Here is a 24,700-nt window from a genome sequence, read left to right as displayed (position 1 = left end):
CTGAACTGTCTGAACTAAGTAAAATCAGTAGATCGGGTTCTCCAATCTACTGATCTCAAAGGCTCCCTTAATGATCTACGGTTCTATGGAAAGATGATCTTTAAACCTTTTCATGCTATTTCTAATTGTGTTCGCATGCCCTCATTTGTTGCTTCCCCAACACTTATTATGCAGCTAGCTGTGCTTAAATGTGTGCTAAATTATGGGGAAACAAAGACTGGTCTCCACCCTATAGCAGTAGACACGCAAAATCCTATTTCTAAGCTTCCTAAGTATATTCATAACATAAACATACTTTGTATAATTGCTGTTGACAGAGTAGAATGTCAAAAGTTTCCAACATATGTGTTTACATCTATTCACCTGAGTTAAGTTTTAGAAAACATGTCTGAGTCCAGGGACAACACTGATTACTTTCTTTCTAGATCTGAAAACCCAGAATAACGCTCCCATCCATAGCTGTTCAACATATACAAATAACTGACCGTCTTAAAAGATAGTGTGGTTGCAAATGTGGTAGCACAAATATGAAAAAAAATCAGTATCTAGTTTGCAGCCAGGAGTGCACTAGCCAGATTTTGTGAATGTTACGAATTCACAATGGCTAATAATTAGTGCATGTAAGCTTAACATAATGTCAGTAGGAAACACAGAACAAAACAGCACATCTCACAAGATGCTGCTTTCCTAAACTCTTGATGAAATACTTTCTCTCTTTATGCAGATACTTGAAATTTCCAGTTAGGAATTAAAACTAGGCAGAATATTTTTTCAGTGGGACGCTGGGATTTCTTCTTTGGAGATGTGTAAGAAAGTGCTAGCCAGTTGGGTTAGGCTCCATGGTTATTTGCATATTTTTCTGATTTTGAAGTTATCTCTTTTCTACTGTGAAAAGATAATCAAGGAAAATATTTTATATGTGATCTCTCTTTTTACATATGTCTCACTCTGCATACAACCTCAACCCAGCCAACATACACTTTTTTTCACTTTTTCCTAGTTTAAAACTGCCACCATAACTGTTTTGGCAAGGTCCTTATGGGTTATATGAATATCATTCGGGGTCGGAAACTGCTCCTCCATTAGCTGCGTTTCAATTCTTCCATCACCAAATGCCATTTCCAGAAAAGAGTAAATGTATTTTCAAATAACAGGACAGAAATGAGTTAATTCAAGAAAAATAGGTGAACTCTACTCACCGCTACTGGCCTGGAACAGGGAGGGGGTATGACAGATCAGTGCTCTTCTCTCAAGCATTGCTATGTTTTCCTCTGCTATCCTTTGCTCCTATCTTCCACTTCACATGGCTGTTAGCCTCAGGCCAGGAAGGCAGTGAAGTGTAGAAACCACCAGGTAGAATCAACTAGACAGGAGCTGAGATGAGGCTGTTTACGGAACCTATTTCCATGCATCTCTGCACCTGCATGGAGGTACTAGAACATTGAGTGGGATATTATCACCTGGTCTAATTTCCCTTGACTGCAAGTGTGTAAGTCACAGACCCAAGACTTGATGGGACTGAAATACCAAACTCAAATTAATTTGAAGTAACTTTAAATACCCTTTATTTTGTACAGGTCATTAGTCAGACCCAAATGTAGACTTATTTTTCCTTTTGTTTTATTCTGAGTGTATGTGTGTATGCACGTTGACAGACTGCAATTTCTTCAGAAAATTAGCAAAATAATGAGGGTTCTAGAAACCTAAAGAAGACTATTATCTTCAAGTATCTGAAAAACTATCATATATGATAGAAGTCAATTTATTAAATATTTTCTCCAAAGGTAAGATTTGGCTTAACGAAAAGAATTTGCTGTAAGGCAAGAGTTGGTTCAAATTTTATTTTATAAGCTAGAATTTTCTAATGTAAATTAAGCCGCCTGCCAAAGTGTTAAATTTTCTCTGTAGATGCTCAAAGAGAAATTGAATGACCATCTGGAGAAGGAAATCAAAGAACTTCCTTGTGCTTACAAGTTGCAGTATTAGCTGTATTTTCCAACTCTGATTTCTCCTAATTTTTTGTTCTCTCCTTTTCTTTCAATTTTGGCACACATGGAAGTATTTCACACAACGTGTCACATTGCAAATTTCTTGCTTAAAGCAATGAAAAGAGAAATTTCTTAAGGAAATGTCACTGATTTTGTAGGGACAACTTTAAATTTTATTGATAGTTATTGTGGCAAGCGGTGAAGTTGAATTCATGTATTAGCAACACCTCTTTCCATTCAAGGTGAGAACACGGGTTTTAGGGAAAAATAAGGAGGGGTGATCAGGAAAATATCCTTTTCCTGGGGCATACATGTCTACCCTCATTTTGTCTGCACTGTTTTTGATTCTTCCAATTTACATGGGCATTTTAATGAATAACTTCAGCACAAAACTCGCCTAGTGTATTTAACCAACACCAAATAATACCAAGAAATGGAAATAGACTATGAAAGTGTTTCTAAAGTTTAATGAATGGGTGGCATCTCTCTTCTCTGAAAGACTTAAAGAAGAATGAACTCATTTCCTAGGTATTATCTGCATCATTTTTTTTTCTTTAAGGGACTCAAGCCACTTGTTTCTAGATGGCAATATTTTTCCTATCTGTTTTCTCAAAATGTCATTGCCCTAATGTGACTGTTTCTTAAGATGCCTGTTCACAATTCAGTTTTTAAACAGGTAGACTGAATTTTAGTTGTATTATGAGATTTTGCAAGTAAATTGGCTGAGTAATACTGAGTCAATCCACCTTCTTCTAAGCACTCATTCCTAAATATGCCTTTTATTTTTCAAAGAAGGGGCACTATTTTGTTTTAAAAAACACATTCATTACCATTAACAGTCTTAGGCTGACCTGACTGTGTAGGGAGAATACTGATCAGGTAGAGGAAAGTGTACAATATGTGTGACTGTTATTGCAAGAGCCAGCTCTGCCAGCATTTCTGATTTAATCTTTATTTTGACATTTTCCTCTGTCCTCCCTCAATTTCAGGCAACCTATGTACCTTACAATGACTGCATTCCTATAAAGAATGAACAAAGGGGACAATATTTAGATTTAAAAAAAATCATTTGAAAATGAAAATCCATGTTTAAATAGATTTGTTCAGCAGTGCTTTTTTAGTTATATAAGGTCAGCAGACAAATCCAGCAGTGAAAAGCCAATAATATGTATTTTAGAGTATGATGTTTTGGCATTTCAGAACCTAATCTAAAGTACCAGTATAAAGGATTTTCTTTTGGAAATGGAAAATTGAAGATAACCTGTCATGAAAGTCAAAGTGACATGTACCTATTCAGAAATGTAAAAGAATGGAGAGGCGATTAATATTCATTGAGCATCTACTATGTGCCAGACTCTTAGCAGCAACTATTTCATTTAATTTTCGAAATAACCCACTGAGGTACATTTAATTATTCCTATTTATTTGGTGGAAGAAAATGAAGCCCTGAAAAGTTAGAAAACCTTGCCCAGGGTCACCTATCTGGTAAGTTAGATTTGTCTTTGACATCAAATACAAGACCTCCCAATTCTAAGGGCTGCACAGGGACAGCAAAAGAGCATGGCTCTTGCCTGCAGAAGGCAGGTGTCAAGTAGGCTTGGAAAAGAATTCCAGTTGCTGTCATCGCAGGGGTGTGTCTTAACCCGTTTGAGGAATGTGACTTTACATGTTCCCACTGACCACGTGGGGCTATTATGAGATAAAAGTGAGAACAAAGATTGGAAGTCACTGTGAAGTTTTCTACTTGGTCCGAGTACCACTGAACTCCAGGTAGTTATTCTGAGGATTCTGAAAGCGCCAATGTCAACAGTGTAGGAAGACACAATCATTTACATGACTTGGCGGGCAGTATGTATATCTTTGTGTGAATGAATAGGCCGGGGGTAAGTAGGATTTGTTGAGACTTAGCAAGAGCTGAAAATGCATAGGGTGAGACCAGCTCCGCACACCTGCCTCTTCACCTAACCGAATACTCACTCTGCAAACAGTCCGCGTTCAGGAGGTCCTGACACTTTTCGTGGCACTTCACTCCGCACTCTGAACACTTCATGCCTTGCCGGGCAATGCCCCACAGGAGCCCTTCACACTCGTAACAGTAGGTAGGTGTCGTAGCCGTCCAGACCTCAAAGTTGTGTGGGGTGGTGGAGGACATGGGGTAGATCAGTGCCTGCAAAGTCTTCTTGAAGACATGTATTTTCTGTGAAGATGAGACAAGTAACCAACACGAGCCACATCAGTGGATCTGGAGAATTTCATCATAAAACAAACCATTTTACAACTTTTTCCTGAAAACGCTATTTTGAGGGGACCCCTTGATTATTGATTTAAGTGAGGGCAGTCATCAAAATAACTCTGCACACTTATTCTTTGCTCAGTGTTCTAGGGCCCAATTCAGTTCTTTGAACACAAAGAACTCCCCAATCTTCATATTGCACTGGGCTCCCTGCTGTGTAAGCTTCTTTCATGGCAGCACAGAGCTCTTGTTGCTTGATAATGACTATGTCCCTCTATCCTGTGAACTCCATGAGGGCAAGGATGACGAGCATACTGCTCACTGCTGGATCAATCCTCAGAGCCTAACCTAGTCTCTGGCTTGAGATAGATGTTCAGGAAACATCAATTCAAAAAAAAAAAAAAAAAGGAATTATATTACTATCCTGGTCTAAATTGGTTCTTCTGGTTCTTGGTAAAATTATGAAGTAATGGAAAATATTCTCAATGCTGATTTTAACCCTCTAGAAACACTCCCTCCCCTCTTTTATATTCTACCCAGGCCTCATCTCCCTGATTCTATACCCTCTCTAACACTACACCCCTCCCCAGTCCCAAAGTACACTTCTTCTATAGATCTTTCCACAGAGAACTGCTTTCATCACCTATTCCTTAGGAAGGAGCTCATCAACGAATTGATAAGAAAGCCCTAGTAGTAGATAAAGGTTAAATGTGGCACTCTCCCATGGTGCTTTATATTTTAAAGGGAGATAATATTTAATAGCACATGGAAGCTGTTGGTAGAGTGAGCACTGAACGAGGAGCCAGGAGGCCTGAGTTCACGAGCACAGGCCCCATCATGTGACATATGAAATGGGCTTCAGAAGGCAGGAGCTCTCTTCCCTATTTCTCTAGTGCCTAAACAGTGCCTATCATTGTCCTTTCCTTGGGCATAGTAAAGTTACGACACATTTTTTGTGTGTGAAATTAATGAATGTCTGTTACTTAAGAGTCTTGTGATCTAGGAAAAGACTTAAACTCTCTAATCCTCACTTTCCTGTACTACCTATCTACCATATTATGTTGAAGATCAAACAGTGAGATGGTAACAAATATAGTCCATAGACTTCAAACACTAAGAAAACACTAAGTATGGGCTTTCCCTGGTGGCGCAGTGGTTGAGAGTCCACCTGCCGATGCAGGGGACACGGGTTTGTGCCCCGGTCTGGGAAGATCCCACATGCCGCGGAGCGGCTGGGCCCGTGAGCCATGGCCGCTGAGCCTGCGCGTCCAGAGCCTGTGCTCCACGACAGGAGAGGCCACAACAGTGAGAGGCCCACGTACCGCAAAAAAAAAAAAAAAAGAAAAAAGAAAAAAGAAAATACTAAGTACTAGTGTTGATAGTGGAGACTTGTTTGGATGTGTCTGTCCATTTGATTGTCATATCCCACTATGCAGGTGACGTCCTGGTAGAAAGACTAGCACTCTCTGAAGTTACAAATACAAATAACTTCCCACAACTACCTGATGCATAATGAATGGTTATTTACATAAATCCTGTAGGAGTCCAGCTGATAAGCAATGCTAAAAAGGAAGCACTTGTATTTTGCATTAATCATCCTTAAATCTCATTTCAGAATGTCTTCCCACAGTGTTGAAATGGCTAACTTGTCATTATTTTTCAAATCCATAGTACGGCAACAGCGTATTTCCCTTTATTAATACATTCCCCTCATTATGTATTTTCCCAGACTATGCTTGTTAATGGTGGAAGGAGGTTCCCTACCAGGGAGTTAAGCATTGCTAAAAAAATTTTCTAGCTTTTGAACAGCAAGATGCAGCCTTGCTACTCCATGAGGGGCTGGTCAAAGCTCTTCATATTTCAAGTGAGTCTACAGAGCAACAGTATGTTCAAAATATGGGAAGTTCTCAAGTAGAAGACCCCTGTGTTAGGGTTTGTATCGACAAAACAAGCGGATCCATCACTTTTCAATAAAGATAGTCTAAGCCAATAAATCTCTTGGCTTCATTCCCTAATGAAGATGCCTTGTCTTGAAAAGAACTGTTAACAGTTCTTTTAGAATTAGAAGTATGTATTATGCATCTTTGCTTCCCATTTACTGCCTGGCAGAGTGATATTCAATATCATCAAAGTGACTTGAATGATTCTCGGCATAACAGATTTACAATCAGCTCTCCATTGACAGTTTCATGTTCTAGTTGAGCTGAGGGGCTGGAGGACCGTGTAATGTGTATACGTGGTGTGTGTGTGAGTGTAATACAAAATTTTCGGTTGAGCCAAAAAAATAAGAATGGACTTTAGGTATATTTGCGATTGCATAATTTGTTGTCTTAGTAGGGGAAAACAACAATTCTAACTCATTGGAACACTGGGTGGGAACACAACAGTCTGCTACTGAACGCAAGTGAGAAATACATATTAATTTAGAAAGCAAAGCTGGGCAAAGGGTTGATTTTGAACATGAATTCATCTGTATAATTTAAATTTGATGATGAACACACTGTAATTCCCTATGCCCATTTTCATTTTATTGAATTCAAGTGACATACAGTCAGTGCTCTAAATCCTTAGGCTATAGTAGGAGTAATAAATGTAAGGACCACTTGCTAAAAAATTACATAGGCTGAAGGAGGGCTTCCCTGGTGGTGCATGGTTGAGAGTCCGCCTGCTGGTGCAGGGGACACGGGTTCGTGCCCCGGTCTGGGAAGATCCCACATGCCGCGGAGCAGCTGGGCCCATGAGCCATGGCCGCTGAGCCTGCGTGTCCGGAGCCTGTGCTCTGCAGCGGGAGAGGCCGCAACAGTGAGAGGCCCGCGTACCGCAAAACAAAAACAAAAACAATAAATAGGCTGAAGGAAAGCAAGTGAAAGACAGCTGAGAAGGTTTCATTGAAATGTTTGGTTTGGTTTGGTTAAAGAGGGATGGTCCATTTCATGAAAAGAGGAAGTGAAGCTAATTTCAAAAAGAAAAAACATGGAAAATTTACTAGACAGCACACTGAAAATCAACTGAACGGGGCATTAGAATAAACCATAACATGTGAAAGCTATAGAAGCTGGAGAAAAACACTAGGTAATTCACTACAGGGTACATATCCCCAGTCTCAAAAAAATAATTATGAGTTTTTTCATTCTTGAGTTTTGGGGATATGGGCACGTGTTTACCAAAGCTTGAAAAGTACTCTAAAATAAATGGCTAAAGAGAAATCAAGGAAACACTCCCATTTACAATTGCAACAAAAAGAATAAAATACCTAGGAATAAACCTACCTAAGGAGACAAAAGACCTGTATGCAGAAAACTATAAGACACTGATGAAAGAAATTAAAGATGATACAAACAGATGAAGAGATATACCATGTTCTTGGATTGGAAGAAACAAGATTGTGAAAATGACTACACTACCCAAAGCAATCTACAGAGTCAATGCAATCCTTATCAAACTACCAATGGCATTTTTCACAGAACTAGAACAAAAATTTCACAATTTGTATGGAAACACAAAAGGCCCCAAACAGCCAAAGCAATCTTGACAAAGGAAAACGGAGCTGGAGGAATCAGGCTCCCAGACTTCAGACTATACTACAAAGCTACAGTAATCAAGACAATATGGTACTGGCAAAGAAACAGAAATATAGATCAATGCAATAGGATAGAAAGCCCAGAGATAAACCCACGCACATATGGTCACCTTATTTTTGGTAAAGGAGGCAAGAATATACAATGTAGGAAAGACAGCCTCTTCAATAAGTGGTGCTGGGAAAACTGGACAGCTGCATGTAAAAGAATGAAATTAGAACACTCCCTAACACCATACACAAAAATCAACTCAAAATGGATTAAAGACCTAAATATAAGGCCAGACACTTTTAAACTCTTAGAGGAAAACAGAGGCAGAATACTCTATGACATAAATCACAGCAAGATTCCTTTTGACCCACTTCTTAGAGTAATGGAAATAAAAACAAAAATAAACAAATGGGACTTAATGAAACTTCAAAGCTTTTCCACAGCAAAGGAAACCATAAACAAGATGAAAAGACAACCCTGAGCATGGAAGAAAATATTTGCAAATGAAGCAACTGAAAAAGGATTAATCTCCAAAATATGCAACCAGCTCATGCAGCTCAATATCAAAAAACAAACAACCCAATCCAAAAATGGGCAGAAAACCTAAATAGACATTTCTCCAAAGAAGATATACAGATTGCCAACAAACACATGAAAGGTTGTTCGGCATCAATGATCATTAGAGAAATGCAAATCAAAACCACAATGAGGTATCACCTCACACCTGTCAGAATGGCCATCATCAAAAAATCTATGAACAATAAATACTGGAGAGGTTGTGGAGAAAAGACAAACTTTTTGCACTGTTGGTGGGAATGTAAATTGATACAGCCACTATGGAGAACAGTATGGAGGTTCCTTAAAGAACTAAAAATAGGACTACCATATGACCCAGCAATCCCAGTATGGGGCATATACCCTGAGAAAACTATAATTCAAAAAGATTCTTGTACCACAATGTTCATTGCAGGTTTATTTACATTAGCCAGGACATGGAAGGAAACTAAGTGTCCATCGACAGATGAATGGATAAAGAAAATGTGGCACATATATACAATGGAATATTACTCAGCCATAAAAGGAAACGAAATTGAGTTATTTGTAGTGAGGTGTATGGAACTCGAGTCTGTCATACAGAGTGAAGTAAGTCAGAAAGAGAAAAACAAATACTGTATGTTAATACATATATATGGAATCTAAAAAAAAAAATGGTTCTGAAGAACCTAGGAGCAGGACAGGAATAAAGACGCAGATGTAGAGAATGGACTTGAGGACATGGTGAGGAGGAAGGGTAAGCTGGGACGAAGTGAGAGAGTGGAATGGACTTATATATACTACCAAATGTAAAACAGATAGCTAGTGGGAAGCAGCCACATAGCACAGGGAGATCAGCTCGGTGCTTTGTGACCACCTAGAGGGGTGGGATAGGGAGGGTGGGAGGGAGACGCAAGAGGGAGGAGATATGCAGGTATATGTATATGTATAGCTGATTCAGTTTGTTATAAAGCAGAAACTAACACACTATTGTAAAACAATTATACTCCAATAAAGATGTTTAAAAAATAAATTAAATAAAATGCAATAAATGGCTTATGAAAACATTTCTTATTCCAACAAAGCCTAAGATGGAATGATGGTCACTTTAGAAACTGAGGAAATGAATGGCTAAGGAAAGCATGAAAAATACATCTGATAAGAAGGGACTCATGTCTCAGGGGAATACTGCATACTGGGGGAAAGAGTGTATTTTTAGCAGCAAAGTAAGCCCGGATCAAACAAGATTATAAGGACATAGTGTGGAGTTTTTGTGGAATAAGGCAAAAGATAGGATATTGGGCACTGAATAAAAACAAAGCAGAAGAAAACAAGGGGAAACAGTCAAATTAGCCATGGGCGATGGGAAATGGAAGCCTGTAACTGACCTTTAAGAGTTGGATTAAAGGGAAGAGAAAATATATATACACACATACTTTCATACATACACACATGTACTTAGAGTAGGCAGAAAGATAATAGGGTGTAGCTAATAGGATCCGAGCTGATGTGAAAGGATGGGAACTGGTTATGTTATCAAGAGAGGGTCTCTGGCCTAGGTAAACAAGGAACTAGACATATGGAAAAGGTGGTCTGAAGAACAAGCAGAGCTCAATTACTGGAATTAGGACTGAAGGACAGAATGGATTCAGCTATTTGGGAGACTTCCTGCTAATCTATTTTAAGTGTTTCTAAACTTTTCAAATCTTCTACAACAAACATATATTATTTGGTAAAATGTATGTATGTTCTGATAATAATAAAATGTATGCTCACTGAAAGAGTAATTTATAAACCCAAACAAGCATTAAAATAAAAAATAATTTAATTTTTCAAAGTTAGGTACAGTTTGATGCATGTTCTTCCAGTAATTTTTCTATTTATAGCCATGATATCAAGCTTTTGCAATGAAGTAAAGAACAATAAACATTATTTTTATATTACTAGTGTGATTCCAGAAAGTAAGGCAATTTTTATTGCTTCAACACTGCTTTAATCTGTAGAAATGATTACTCTGCTTTCACTCAGGTAAGACTTAGTAGCCAAGTACAACCTTTGGACTCCAAAGAGGAGGATGCTCATATTTTAGACATAGATTTTGTTAAAAACTCCTGCTCTGAGAAACTGGAATTTAAAGTGAGTTGCCCTAATATATCACTTTTTGAACAATTAGGACAGGGAATGAATTGCCTTTTCTATTGATAACTACATGGGGAAATTAAAATGAGTCCGAGAAATAAAGCAATCAAGCCTCCTTCAGGGAACAATTACCAGTGTCTTTGGACCACCAAAATTCCAATCTACAAACTGTTAACACTTGTAACAGGAACAAAACTTGACTGTCTCCATTTGCCACATACCTTTTCTCCTTTTCCCTCTCCTATGTTAACCAGCAACTTAACTAATGAAGTTCTATTTTTCTCTGCATCCTGTGGGCTTCCCTCATAGAACTACGTAAACCATCTCTTTCCTATACTTGAAAACAATCACATTTAGATAATTCCAGGAAAAAAAGTATGCTTCTTTTTTTCAAGCATATTTCACATAGTTGATGCATGATTTTAGAAATCTACTTACTGTCCTCTAAGTATCATTTTGCTATTTCTGGACAAAAGCATCAGAAAGATTTGCAGAGCAAAGATTAGGTACAATGTGTGACCTTTGAAATGGTTCATAAGCATGAGGGCAGAACAATGGCAGAATAAGTTCCTGAGTATAAAAACAGACATAATTTCATGACTGATTTACTCATTAGACTAATCATTACATAAGACTGTAGAAGCTAAAATTACTTGGGTAAAATTTTTTGTCACAGAAAGTGCTAACAGAGACTAAAAGTTATGTGCCTATACATGGAAGACTGTAAGTAATATGTTTTTACTTATATTGTTTTATAACAGGTACTAATTACCAGTGACCTAAGTAACTTATGGACTGAGTCCAAATAAAGAGGGTAGAACAGTGATAAAATAGATGGTTCAATAATTTAAGGAGAGGACAATATAGTATATACAGTCTGAAGTACAATATGGTTCCATGCCAATACATGACATGGAACTTGATCTGATAACAAATTAGGGTAAATTTGTCATGTACTATTTAAGTATCACTTTTTCTCCAATTCAAACTTTCAGTGAAAAAAAATATATATACAAATAAAGAAGGTGGTATGAGATGAGTAACTTATTAAATATAAGCGGCCAAAATAATTTGAATTTCTCCACTGGGAGAAACTTTAGGCATTTTAATCTGGAAAGTCTAATTCTTACCAGTCGGGGCAGAGACTGAGTTCTTATAAATCTTCTGACAGAGGCCACGGAAGAACAGGAAGAAGGGTTAGGATATTATAAAAGGAAGAGAGGGAAAGGGGTGACCCTCCCTCTTAAAGGGAACCCATTCTATTGTTCTCTTGTAAAACCAAGAAAGTCAATCGTGTAGCTATGTAAAGCTGTGTAGTGAAAGTAGACAATCATAAAAATAATAACTAATATTTATGCATCCAAAATGGCTGAAGTGCTGTCTATTTGTTATCTCATTTGATGCCCCTCCAAATCCTCTAGAAATATTAGTATATTCATTTTGTTTATTGGAAAACTGATCTGGAAACCTGGCAAATGAAGTTGATATAGCCCAGTAGGTAAGTGTTGGAAAAAAAACATTTTACTTTGTAGAAGGGCTGCAAAGAAAGATTCCCCAGGCACCTAAATACATAAATAAATAAATGGGACTTAATGACAGATTTAGAAAAGCAGATTCTGTGGAAACCTAAGAAGTATGTTTGGGATCCAGTTAAAATCCATGGGCTTGGATCTTTGGGTTTTCAGACCATTTTCAGATAGGACATTTAGACTTGACTTCTACCTAATGTGGGCATTGAAGGTAGTAATCAGAGACTAAGCATTTTCAGATCTTTATATATTTTTTCAGGACAGAATTACTGATCAACTTTAAAATTTGAGAAGTATTTTAATTAAACATTTAAAAATAAGAGAACGGGGCTTCCCTGGTGGCGCAGTGGTTGAGAGTCCGCCTGCCGATGCAGGGGACACGGGTTCGTGCCCCGGTCCAGGAAGATCCCACATGCCGCGGAGCAGCTGGGCCCGTGAGCCATGGCCGCTGAACCTGCGTGTCCGGAGCCCGTGCTCCGCAACGGGAGAGGGCACAACAGGGAGAGGCCCGCGTACCACAAAAAAAATAAATAAATAAAAAGTAAGAGAACTAAGCTCAAATTTATTATAATAAATGTAAACTGAATCCAACCATAAAAAGACAAATTCTGAGATTGAATTTTAAAACTAAGCTATCTGTTTTTATGAGATATGCATAAAACACATTAAGATTTAAAGAAAGGGCCAGAAAAGGTTCTATCAAGGAAGATATTAACCTAATTACTTCAGTGAGCTGTATTAATATCACACAGAATATGTTTAAGGAAAAAACATGCAAGAAGTTAACAGGATTGCTACCAAAAGTTGAAAGAAACAATTTATCAGGGATATAGAAGTCCCAAAATTTATGTACTGAACAGAAAAAGCTCATATGGGATATCTACAGTGCTGATCATGTACTAAGCCACAAAGCAATTTTCAATTAAATACTAAAGACTGAAAATACAGTCCACGTCCTCTGAACACGATACAGTAACAAAAATAAAGCCCTTATCTTTGGAAGATTAATGAATACACTTTCTAAATAACTGATGAGTCAAAATATTAATCACTGGACAATTTATGAAATAATTCTATCTCAACAACAATAAAAGCACTATATATCAAAACTTGTATGATGCAGCTAAAGTGTGCTGAGAGGAAAATGAATAGTTTAAAATGCATCTGATAGAAAAGACAAAAAGAAAATTAGGTTATACAAGTGTGGTAAAAATATAAACAGAAGAAACCAAATGATAGACACGAAATCTTTGAAGTTTAGAAGGAGGGAGAAAATGAAGAAGGAATATACAAGGGATGGAAATATTCTCTTTTTAAAGCTGAATGATGGATATAAGGTGTTTGTACTGTTATTTACTCCCTTCATTTATGTTGTAGATATTATTTTGTGTGTATGCACTAGTTAATAGCAACAATAAAAATTAACAAACTACATATGCAACTTAGTAAGTTAGAAAAATAGCTTCAGGGAAAATATAAAAAGTAGAAGATGAATAAGAGCAGAAATAAATGAAATATAAAACAAAGAAACAAAATATGGAGTCAACAAAACAAATGCCAGAGAATCTCTTGCAGTACTGACTCTATAAAAGAGAGGAAAAAAATACAAATAAATAATAAGATGAAAACAGCACAAGCTTTTATAAATGATACAATTATATGAACAATTTGACGGTATTAAGTTTGCAAATTTAGAAAAAAGGATAACTTTCTGGAAAAAATATAAATGATTAAAATTGACTCAAGAACAAATGTTTAAATAACATGGATAGAACTGTTATACTACATAAATTGATTTAGTAGTCATAAAACCACCCTAAAAAACAAAAACAAAAAACGTGCAAGACAGTTTTAGAGGCAAGTTTTGTCAGTCTTTCAAGGTTAGCAACACTTACTTTATGCATATCACCCCAGAGAAGTGGAAAAGGAAAGCTTCCCTACTTATTTTATAAAATTCGTTTATTCTTGATGCCACAATTGTTCAAAGACATGGTAAACCATAGGCCATTTTACTAATGAATACAGGTGCAAAAATCTTACATAATTAGCAAACATATGAGAAAATTGAGGCCAAGAAAAGCTAGTAAATGGTGGGCTTGGACCAACATGCTTCTCAAGCCAAGGACCATGATTTCCTTCTCTTGAAGAAGGAAAGAAGCAGCCCCAATAGCAATACTACTTGTAAACAAGAGATAATCTGTATATTTGGTGTCATTGCGGATGACTCCCCTGTCAGTACTCCCTGCAATCTGCCCCTCAGTTGCAAAGGTGACAGGGAGGCACTGGGCTTAGCAGGTACTCTGGATACTTCATCCTAAGCCCCTGTTCCACTGCCCTGACCGCCACTGCTGTGCCTGGCAAGACATTTCTTTAATTCTCCCTCATTGTGAGATAAGTATTATTACATTAATTTAACGATGAGATAAACAAGTCTCAGGGAGACAAAGCATATTGATAAGAAATGAGTTCTCAAAGGCAATAGGAGGTGGAGCTGAGATTCAAATTCAGGCCACATCACTTCAATACTTGTTCACGTGGTATGAAAGGATTCCTGTTCCTGAGCGGGAGTCTGGAATCCCTGGGTGAACTGAGCCTGCAACTTCCAGATTGAACCCCAGGCACCAGACAGGTGTTCTGACCTGCTTCCTCCTTCCATGTTTCTTTCTAGGTCATGCTAGGAATAGGACCCAGCTCTGATATCCTGTTTATCCCCACACCTAGTTCTTGCCAGTCCCTTTTCTTTGGCCTGAATCCTGTTATTGGAAGAAGGACCTCTATCCTCCTAGACAAATCAACCCTTTATGAGAATTGACACTCCCTATAAGCCTGCCCTTAGGCCAGCCTCCTAAACATGGACACCAACCCAGATAGAACAAACAGTGTTCTAGAATCTCTTTTAGCCTTGGTGATTTGGATTCCTCACTCTACCTGAGTTTCTCATAACCATCATCTAAGCCTGTCTTAGTCTAAATACCCCTGCCTACTAAAAGCTTCCATTATGAACTACAGCAACAGTGGGTACAGAACATAGTATCTCAGCTCCTCTCTCACTATAAGCATCATGACAGCAGGGATTTTTAAATGAGTTGTTCTCTGCCTTATTTCCAAAATCTGAAACACTGCCTGAAACACAGAAGACAGTCAATTAATATTTGTGGAAACAGTGAATGGATTTACTGTGACTGTGCTACTCTTGGCTCTAAACCTAGGAAACTACCACTGAGAAAGCAAGCACAAAGCTGAGCAGTGCAGTGCCAGGCGGATTATTGTTGTGGTATATGGATACTAGACTGTTATCCTGTCTGGTGTTATCAAACCAGATGGGAATATTTCAAAGCTGTAGTACTTAAGGGCTGATTAGACGGAGATTCCCAATCAGTCCCAGTAGCTCCTTGTGGTGACTGGGAATTGGTGATGGACGGGGCGCCTGGCAATACTTTGCTCACTGCCAACAGTGTTGTCAGTGGAGGTGGTGCTGGCTGACCCACTGTCATCTTGCATCAGACTTTATAGCCCTTTCCTTCCTTGGAAGAGATGACTGAGCTTTTTACCGCACATCTCTTTAATTCAAATAGAAGGGCTACCATTTTCCACATGGCCAAGCCTTTTTTCTTCATGTAAAGGCAAATATTTCATGCTTCACATTGAGGGTGCCTGGGACTCACGAACTGGGAAGTGGAAAGTATTTGCTCCAGCATTTATGTTAGTTGCCCATGTAATGACTTAATGTGACAGCTTGTCAAGAGTGGCATTTAATATGCCTGTTGTACAGAAGTCATATTTCATTTGCTTTTTGAGACATGAGCCCCAGGGATACGGGCTCTATGAGTTTTAGAGGGAGCTGATGATGGACTCTGTTCATCCACTCAACACCCACACAGAAATATCTTCTACATAGGTCTTCTGAAACTAAAGAAGCAAAATGATATGTTTAAGTAAAGAAACAATAGATCAATAGCTAATTTAACTATGAAGTGAGGGTGTGGTCTCTGTCAGAGCCTCAGAAAATGTAGTAGCATTCCTCTAATTTCTGTCGCTTTCCTCTTCACTTTTCATAGGAATGAGTATTTGTGCGTTAAACCAAATAGCAAATTTTAAAATATAAGAAAGGAACAGTCTAGGAGTCTATCAATAAAAACCTTCCATCTTGATTATTTCCTCAAAAGCAAAAGACTGGATACTTTGAGATTCAGCAAGCAATATGAAGCTTTCTCATATACCAGAGAATGTTTACTTTCTCTCGTAACCAAACTATAGTGAAAATATTACATGGCATCATAAACCCAGTAGATAAGAATAAGCCCCTGGGAAAGCAGCCATATTTTAAAAAGCCTATGGCACAATAAAAAACGTTCTGAACTTGCTGTAGCACCCAGATATCCAAAGGGACATGTACTATTGCTGATGTAGTATTTAAGGGTTGACTGGGTTGGGGAGGGCAGCTTGCTGATAGACACCTAGGAAAGGTTGGCTTTGGGTGGAAAATGACAATGACAGGAAGAAGAGAATGAAAAATATAAATAATGGTGTTTAAATAGCAAGTGTATAGAAATTTAAAACAAGTAATAATAGTGGCCACATTTTTATTCTCTAAGAATGACAAAGTCTCTAAAATTGGGGGAGGTAGAGTACCTAGCTGCAATAAAGGAGGGCACAGATAAATTGGCTTGGATAAAAGCCCCAGCAGAGTGACTTTCCTGGTGGTCCAGTGGTAAAGAATCTGCCTTGCAATGAAGGGGACATGGGTTCGATCCCTGCTCAGGGAACTAAGATCCCACATGCTGCAGGGCAACTAAGCCCGTGTGCCACAACTAGAGAAGAGAAAACCCGAACACCACAACTAGAGAGAAGCCCATGCACCACAATGAAAGATCCTGCGTGCCTCAACGAAGATCCCAAGTGCCGCAACTAAGACCCGAGGCAGCCATAAAAAATTAATTAATTAATTTTTAAAAAGCCCCAGCAGAGTGGCTGTGCAGGATGCAGTTACCATGGCACAACACCCACTGCTCATTGGAATCACCTGGAAGTTTAAACAAACCAAAACAAAACAAAAAAAACCTCTTCTATCCAGGCTATATGTGAAGCCAATTAAATCAGAATCATGGGAGTGAGACTCAGACATAAGTATGTTTTAAAGCTCCCCCAGGTGATTCTAATGAACCAAATTCAAGAATCCCTGACCCTACTTGTACCTTTTAATCATGCTGGTTCTTTCATTCAACAAGAATTGACAAAGCTTCTATCTTACATCAGACAGTGTACTAAGAAATAGGGATGAAAATATTTAACAAGAACAACAAACAGGATATAGTGCTACCTTCATGGAGTCTAAAAGGAAAGCCTTATGCAAAATAATCAAACTGTAGTAACAAAAATAATAAGAATACCAGCTTGTATTTATTGTTTACTGTACCCTAGGCTGTGTAAGCGTGTTAAATATTCATCCACTCCATTAATCTACTGTATTATTATCACCTCACTATACACATGAAAGAACTCAGGCTCAGAGAAGTTACATAACTTACCAGACATAACAATGCTAATTTAGTGGCACAGATGGGACTCACCCCAAGCAGCCTTCACTCTTAACCATGCTATACCATACTATACTACGGAGGTCATGATTAAATGCTAGAAAAGCCCAGTGGAAGAAACTAATAATTGAGCCAGAAGGGGAGGAGGGTGTTTGGGAAAGCCTCCAAAAGGAAGCAAAACGTGAACTATGTAAAAACTTAGCAGGATTTTTTAGGTGGACAGTGACAAACTGTGTTAGGATGAAATCGCATTTGTAAAGATGGGAAGGTGCGTGCATATTTGAGCAGCACAGGATAATTTGTACGATCGTGCAGCTGAGGCCCTGAGAAACTTTGTTTAGGGTCAGACTTTCCCCATGTTCCCAATGATTCCTAGAACTCTGGAATGAACATAACAAACAAGCAGCCCAGGCAGAATGCTTTTCCCCAGACCATGATCAATGCATAGTTAGTAACTGACTCTGCACCTACCAATTCCTCATTATTTAGAGATGTCCTAATCACCATAGCCAGGGAGAGTCCAGATTTCCGGGCAGCCAGGGTCTTAAAAAAAACACAGAATTATGAGGTGACTGCTATGTACCTATTACTCAGCAGAAGGTGAAAGTGTAAAAGTACGGACTATTGCTATTCACACTTTAGTCAATAGGGACCTACCATTTTCAGTAGTCAGCCAGTTCATCCAGAATGTGGAAACATAGGACATTAAAGCTGAAAAAGTCCCTTTAGATCATCAAACCTAGACTCTACATTTTACAGATGATAAAACTGAGGCCCAGCAAGGCAGGCCTGAAGCCCAAGTTTTCTAGGCTAGCAAGAGGCTTCTAAGACATTGTTTTTCCCCAAGACAATCATAATCACATTCCTTCATAAAACATAACCATTGATACAGAGCCAGCTGATCTGTCTGATAGCCCTGAATCACGACTGGTACTAGATGATTCTTGAGTTGTCCATAGTTCCCTGAAATATGCTTCCACATCTGGCCAGAATATTTTCTTCCAAGGGTCCATTTTACCAACTGAGAATCATCATTAGACTTGTTTTCTTCACTCAATGTTGGTAACTTAGGTGATTTTAAATAAGAGTCACATCCCTTTAGTTTCCCCTGTAAAATAGAACCATTATGCTGCTCCCACCTGAAACATATACAATATAATATACCCGATGGTGCTACAGAGAACTCTGGAAATCAGGAGTGCTATGTGGGAATATTAAATCTTCTCTCCCATTAAGAACAAAGGGAAGTCACAGTGGAATAAGAGATCTGGTCAGAAATATATCTCCTTGGAGCTACAAAGCCATTGTGCCCAGTTAGGTTGAGTACAGTCCTAAGTGAGCAGGTGACTCACTCCTCACTGGTAAACTCCTACCATCTCCACTCCTACCACGTAAACTTATACAGGACTTACCTCCAAAGATGATCTTCCATCTCGGACAACTACTGTCCCTAAAGTTTTATTTTAGCCTGTGTTTGTACCTGTGGTTTATGTAAATTGGTCTGTCTTTCAGAATTGAACTATATGTTAAACCTTGGAGAACCCAAACTTCTTATTCGAATATGTCTCTTTTTATTTCCCCATCTTGCTCTCTTTGATCCCATGAATAAGAGCAGTGTACATTTGAGAAGACTGCCAAGTATTAATTAAATAAAATGAAAGTCACTTACCATGGCCTGAAGTGTCCAAGTGACAGAGAAAACAAAATATAAATAATTAGACATATGACAGGTGAGAAAAGAGTGTAATAATGTTAAATAAGCCTAACACTTAAAAATAATGTCACACTATAATGGCAGGAATCTGAGCTAATTGTACAGACATATCATGCTTTCCAGCGTAAGATTTTTCCAGGCAAGATTTTGTCTTTCCTAATTTAAAACTAAAGTGATGACCTTCAGATGAAGGTTTTCATAGCAAAATTGAAAATTACTGGTATCAAGAAATTGTGCACGTTGTTGCTAAAAGGAAAATTTCAGTTTCTCTGAGGGAAAATATATTTTAATATAATAAACTATTAAGAATAAGCCTCCAGCAAAACATGAAAACATTGTGAATGATAGAAAACATTTCTTTTTCATGTTGATGGGCTATTTGTTTTTAGAATTTAATACAGACTATTATTAATTCTTTGCATCTCTAAGCAGTCCCCAGCATATTTCCTATAGGAGAGTTTGTCATTCAGAGTTATGTTCAGGGCTAATAAAGGTTTTAATGACTTGGAAGCCACGGTTTTCTCTGGAGAGTGGAACAGCTTATTAATTTGGCTAGACTTGATCTTAATATATGAGAATAAGGAACTGATTAATATTATCTGCATGCTTCATAAAGCATAAAGTTTACTGGGTTAAGATGAAGACTGTCAAATATAGCCTTCAACTGCAAAGTAAACTTGTGGTCACCAAAGCCCAGGTGCAGCAGCCCACTTTGCATGCTGTGTGACTTCTTTCTGCTCAATTATAGGGCCATTTTAACTCAATTTGTAATTTCAACTAATATTAAAAGCTGTCAAAAGGTTAGAGTTATTTCCTCCATCTAAGAGATTTTAAAGAAATAATAAATATAACACTTGCTAGCATCCAGCTTCTGCTGCGTGTTATTCTATGAAATATTTACAGGCTAGGCATTTAATGAGAAGGACAGTATGACATCTAATAAAGATAAAGACAACGTATGCAGTCAAAATGAATTAAACAGGAGTGACTCACCACATCTCGTACAATAGGCAGAGTTTTTTTCCTTCGGAGATCTGGCATACTATCAATACCATAAAGTCCCCAACCGGCTCTGAAAGAGGGGACAAAGGAATGATTTTAATGGTTAACTGACTCTTTATAAGAAAAATTCCACTCTTTGTAGTAAAAAGGCTGTGAAAAAAGGTTAAAGGATTATCATGCTGGTTCAGACAGCAGCAAAGATCCAAGACTCAAGGACCTTGCCCGTAAAGGACACGACCACACATAGTGATCTCCTGCCTTCTTAGACAGTTCCATACTTTGAAACTTTATAGATGGCCTGATTTGACACGTTGTTTTACTATACCACAGAGAGGACAACTGAAACTGTTAGGTATATGGAACTTTGCACCTCCAGGAAAAACAGAACCAAACCAGTTTTGCTGAAAGTTTGGTCTGTCTGCAATGGTAAAAAAAAAAAAAAAATTACTCTTATTGTAAAGATACTATGTTTTGTGTATATTGCATCTTCACAGATTGAACTCCAAAGTGGCATCTCAAGGATTTAGAGACGCATCTAAAATATTAGTGATTATTCCAATACCAGAATCTCCACTTATCTGAAGTATCTAAAGATAAATGCACAAGATTATAATAATCTGTTATACAAGAATGTTCACTGCAACTTTTTTTTTTGTAGTAACAACAAAAGCTAGGTCACCTAAATATTCAACAACAGTATATCGATTGAATGAATTACAGTATATTATACAATGGGAAGGATGCAATCGTTAAAGTGAATAAGGTAAATATATATGTGTATATATGAAAAAATACTTATAGTATGTTCAGAAAGCAAGTTTGCATATTATTATGTTTCGTATGGTCCCACATTTGTATGTGCATTTATATATACACAGAACATTTCTAGAAATATATTCACCAAATTGGTAAACCGCAGTTACCTCTGTTGAGTGAGAGAAACTGGGTGATAGAAAAAGAGAAGACTCTCCCTATGTTATAAATCTGTTAATGTCCAATGTTTTTATAATAAGCATGTGCCGTCTTTGCAATTTAAACTAATTTTAAAATATATTAATATTAATACTTATTAAAATAAGTTTAATAGATTGAATTGGGTTTTTCTTTTTTGCGGAACGCGGGCCTCTCACTGTTGTGGCCTCTCCCGTTGCGGAGCACAGGCTCCGGACACACAGGCTCAGCGGCCATGGCTCACGGGCCCAGCTGCTCCGCGGCATGTGGGATCCTCCCGGACTGGAGCACGAACCCGTGTCCCCTGCATCGGCAGGCAGACTCTCAACCACTGCGCCACCAGGGAAGCCCTGAATTTGATTTTTTATTGTATTAAAGCTAGTCTTTTTATACAACCAAAAAGGTGCTAACGTCATTGATGACAGCTACTCCTTCCGCTCACTTGAACTGCAAAACCCCTGCTAACCTCTAGCTGAGAGTCAGCTTTTGCACCAGAAACACCACAATTCATACTGTTGGGTTTAGGTGGGCAGCTCTGCCACTGGAATAGGCTACAACAGCCAAAAATAGGTTATCAGCATTTTACTGTCCAGTTTTCACTGACACAGAGATTGTTTCTTCATTTCTGCTGCTTAATTTAACAAAGGGAAACCTTTGTCTTATTGGATCTCTCTTAGTAGCCAGTCTTAATTCAAATACTTCCAGTTGTACCAATTTGGTGATCTTGGACAAATTACAAAGATGCATCATACAACTCATACAAAATATTAAAAGCAAAATATTAATAAAGATAAGATGGTAATAAATAGTAATAATGCCATAAACTACATGTCTGAAAATGAGGACCAAATGCAGTAATAAATGTGAAATATTAAAACCACTGCACACGGGTAAGAAAGATGTCAGTGACGAACAGAATATACTTAAGGTCACACACCTGAACTAAAAGTTACCTGTAGATCATAGAATACAGGACAAGAGTAATTGTGGGGCAGAGATCAAGGAAGAGGAAAGAAAGAAGAGGGGGAAGGAATAAAAGATGGGAGGGGAGACAGTGTATGGTAGGGGGAGATGACACTTAAGTAGTCCACCACTGAACCTGTGAAAAAGGAGTTAATACAGCTTCCATCGTTTTCTAGAATAATGCCAATTGACACTCTGTAGGTTAAGGGCTGTGATAGTCACGGTGACAGTCAGAGATGAAGAACTGCAATCACAAAAGAATCATTGGCAGCATCTCCTTATGAACTGCAAGAAACTGCAGAGTATAGGAGGAGGAAAGGGCAGTGAATATTTTGTTTTCTTTGCAACACTCACCTTCAGAAAGACTACTGCTCTCTCAGTGTGACGTCTTTCTTCCCTCCTATCCTATTTCCATATTCTTGCCTTCTCCCTGCCTTGACCCTCCCACATCCCAAACATCAAATATATGGGAAAAGGATTATGTGAGCGGGTTCCTAAAAGGATTTTTCCAGTTTCATTTGCTCCAGTCTAAGGCTCTGATTTCAAGCAGTTTCTACTTTCTCTCCTCTGTGAACAGGATAATAATGGCATAAAATGTACCTCAATAAATGTCTTTCCACCACATTACATAGCAACCATACTAACTGCCTCCAAGTGTTTTGAAGTTACTTTAATAACTCTGTAAAGAAACACATTCAATTGTGATAATGGTTGAGAAAATTATTTATAAACTGCCAAGTGTTATATAAATGAGTTATGTGTTTTCTTCCTATCAATAACAAATTATTTATTTTCTTTATGTTTTCCTTCTTGTGGAACTTAACTTCCCAAGTCAGCCTAGAATTTTGAGCAACCTCATATTTTCACAAATTCAGGAATCAATTACACATATATATGTTCCTGAACCTCACACTTCACCCTTATGCTTCTCTCGTCAAAACAGAGATATCCAAGAACTCAGGCCAAACTTGAACCCAAGTTAGAAGACATGGATCCAAAATGCATCTCTGTCCCCTCTGAGTTTGTCATTTACTTTCATTAAACCTTTATTTTTAAATTGCAATGCAATAAAAATGTTCTCTTAACCTTCACAGATAGTCCCCAAAATGTTTTTTATCAGGTTGTGTTTCCTTATAATTTTACATTTTCATCATTACTATAAGAAGTTTGTATAAATGTATACTTTAATGAGCTTATCCATCAAGTAATAATAAAACTTTTATTTCAAACCTGAATTTTAAAAAATAAATAAATAAATAAACCTGCCCTAATAGCCTCACCTCATGAATAGAGAAGTGCTTGGTGAATACTGTGAAGCTCTACACAAATATCTTCGTAATATTTACTGAGAGACTTCCTAACCAGGAGAGATCTGGGAGCGATTAGATAACAAAAAAATGGTGAAGCCTGGAAAGAACAGTAGGTAAGTAAATTATTGCCTTATAGGCAAGAGGTGAAGTTCATGGATATCCGTTAAAGAAATGAGCCAGGCTTGATGATCTGGAGGTCACAGGGAGTCATCAACACAGGCAACAGCAGACAAGTAATTCTGAAGGGAAGTCTAATTCTAGGGAAGAAGCTGTTTGATTTCAACCCTTTCTGGTATAGCTGATTGGATTAAGCCATCTTTAACTGTAGTAAGCAAACTAGCTAATTCTAGCTAATATTTATGTGGCGCTTACCAGGAGCCAGAGAGAATGCTATCCATCATAGCCAGTCTTTACAAGCATTACCTCATTTTATTCTCAAAAAATCCAATAAGGTATAACTACAATTATGTCTCTCACTTTATAAGTGAGGAAATGGAAGCATAGAATAGTTCAGAATCATCCCAAAGGTCATTATCTAAGTCAGAGTTAGCACTGCCAGGATTTGTCTTACCACACTCTACTGCTTATATGATTACATTATTCCACATTTACAACAATAATATGAGTTGAGGTTTCCCATTAATCCCATTTTACCTTTAATAAACCGTAAACTGAACAATTTCCCCAGGCCTAGAAATATCTGGCAGAGCTTGATTTCTATTGCAGGAGTGTCTTGCCTCAAACCTCATGTTCTTAATAACTAATGTATTTTTTTTTTTTTTGGTAGGAGGAAATCAGAGGCCTGTCCTAGTAAAGGTGCTGCTAGTATTTGAATTTTAAAAATGTATTCTAAGGGTATTATCTTTGAATTAGAAACACTGTATTACTGTATAAGATAGTCCCAATCCTTCCCAAGTGGTTCCTCTCCAGCTATTCAAGTGTTCTCCCAAGGAAAAAGGAGACCTTTAGACTACAGGAGTTACAAATGAGATAAAAGTATCAGGAGATCTACAGAAATATCTGGAACGTCAATGATCACATATAATTGACAATGGATATAATCTTACAGGCTAAACTGAGATGTGTTCTAATCCAACATTTGTTGTATTAAAAAGTCTTCATATTTTTCATGGTTTTATTCCTTAGTTCTCTGCATAATTATACTAAAAGAAGTTTACTGAGTTTAATAACATCTGAGTATAAAAGTATATGGCTATATACCTTGACTTGG

General features: G+C 37.8%; 1 protein-coding gene across 1 annotated transcript in view; it reads right to left on the bottom strand.

Annotated features, from left to right (window-relative positions):
* Window positions 1–24,700, bottom strand: part of UNC13C (unc-13 homolog C) — a gene marked incomplete at both ends in the record, with an annotated part of 586,714 nt that overhangs the window by 368,788 nt on the left and 193,226 nt on the right. Inside the window, 3 exons of the mRNA XM_082853041.1 lie at window positions 3,966–4,185; window positions 18,001–18,072; window positions 20,237–20,315. Of these exons, the coding sequence (XP_082709167.1) occupies window positions 3,966–4,185; window positions 18,001–18,072; window positions 20,237–20,315 (371 nt within the window). The remainder of the gene's footprint in view (window positions 1–3,965; window positions 4,186–18,000; window positions 18,073–20,236; window positions 20,316–24,700) is intronic.

The sequence above is a fragment of the Leucopleurus acutus genome, assembly GCF_964270905.1.
Source record: "Leucopleurus acutus genome assembly, chromosome: 1".
Lineage (NCBI taxonomy): Eukaryota > Metazoa > Chordata > Mammalia > Artiodactyla > Delphinidae > Leucopleurus > Leucopleurus acutus.
This window is presented reverse-complemented; position numbering and strand designations above follow the sequence as displayed.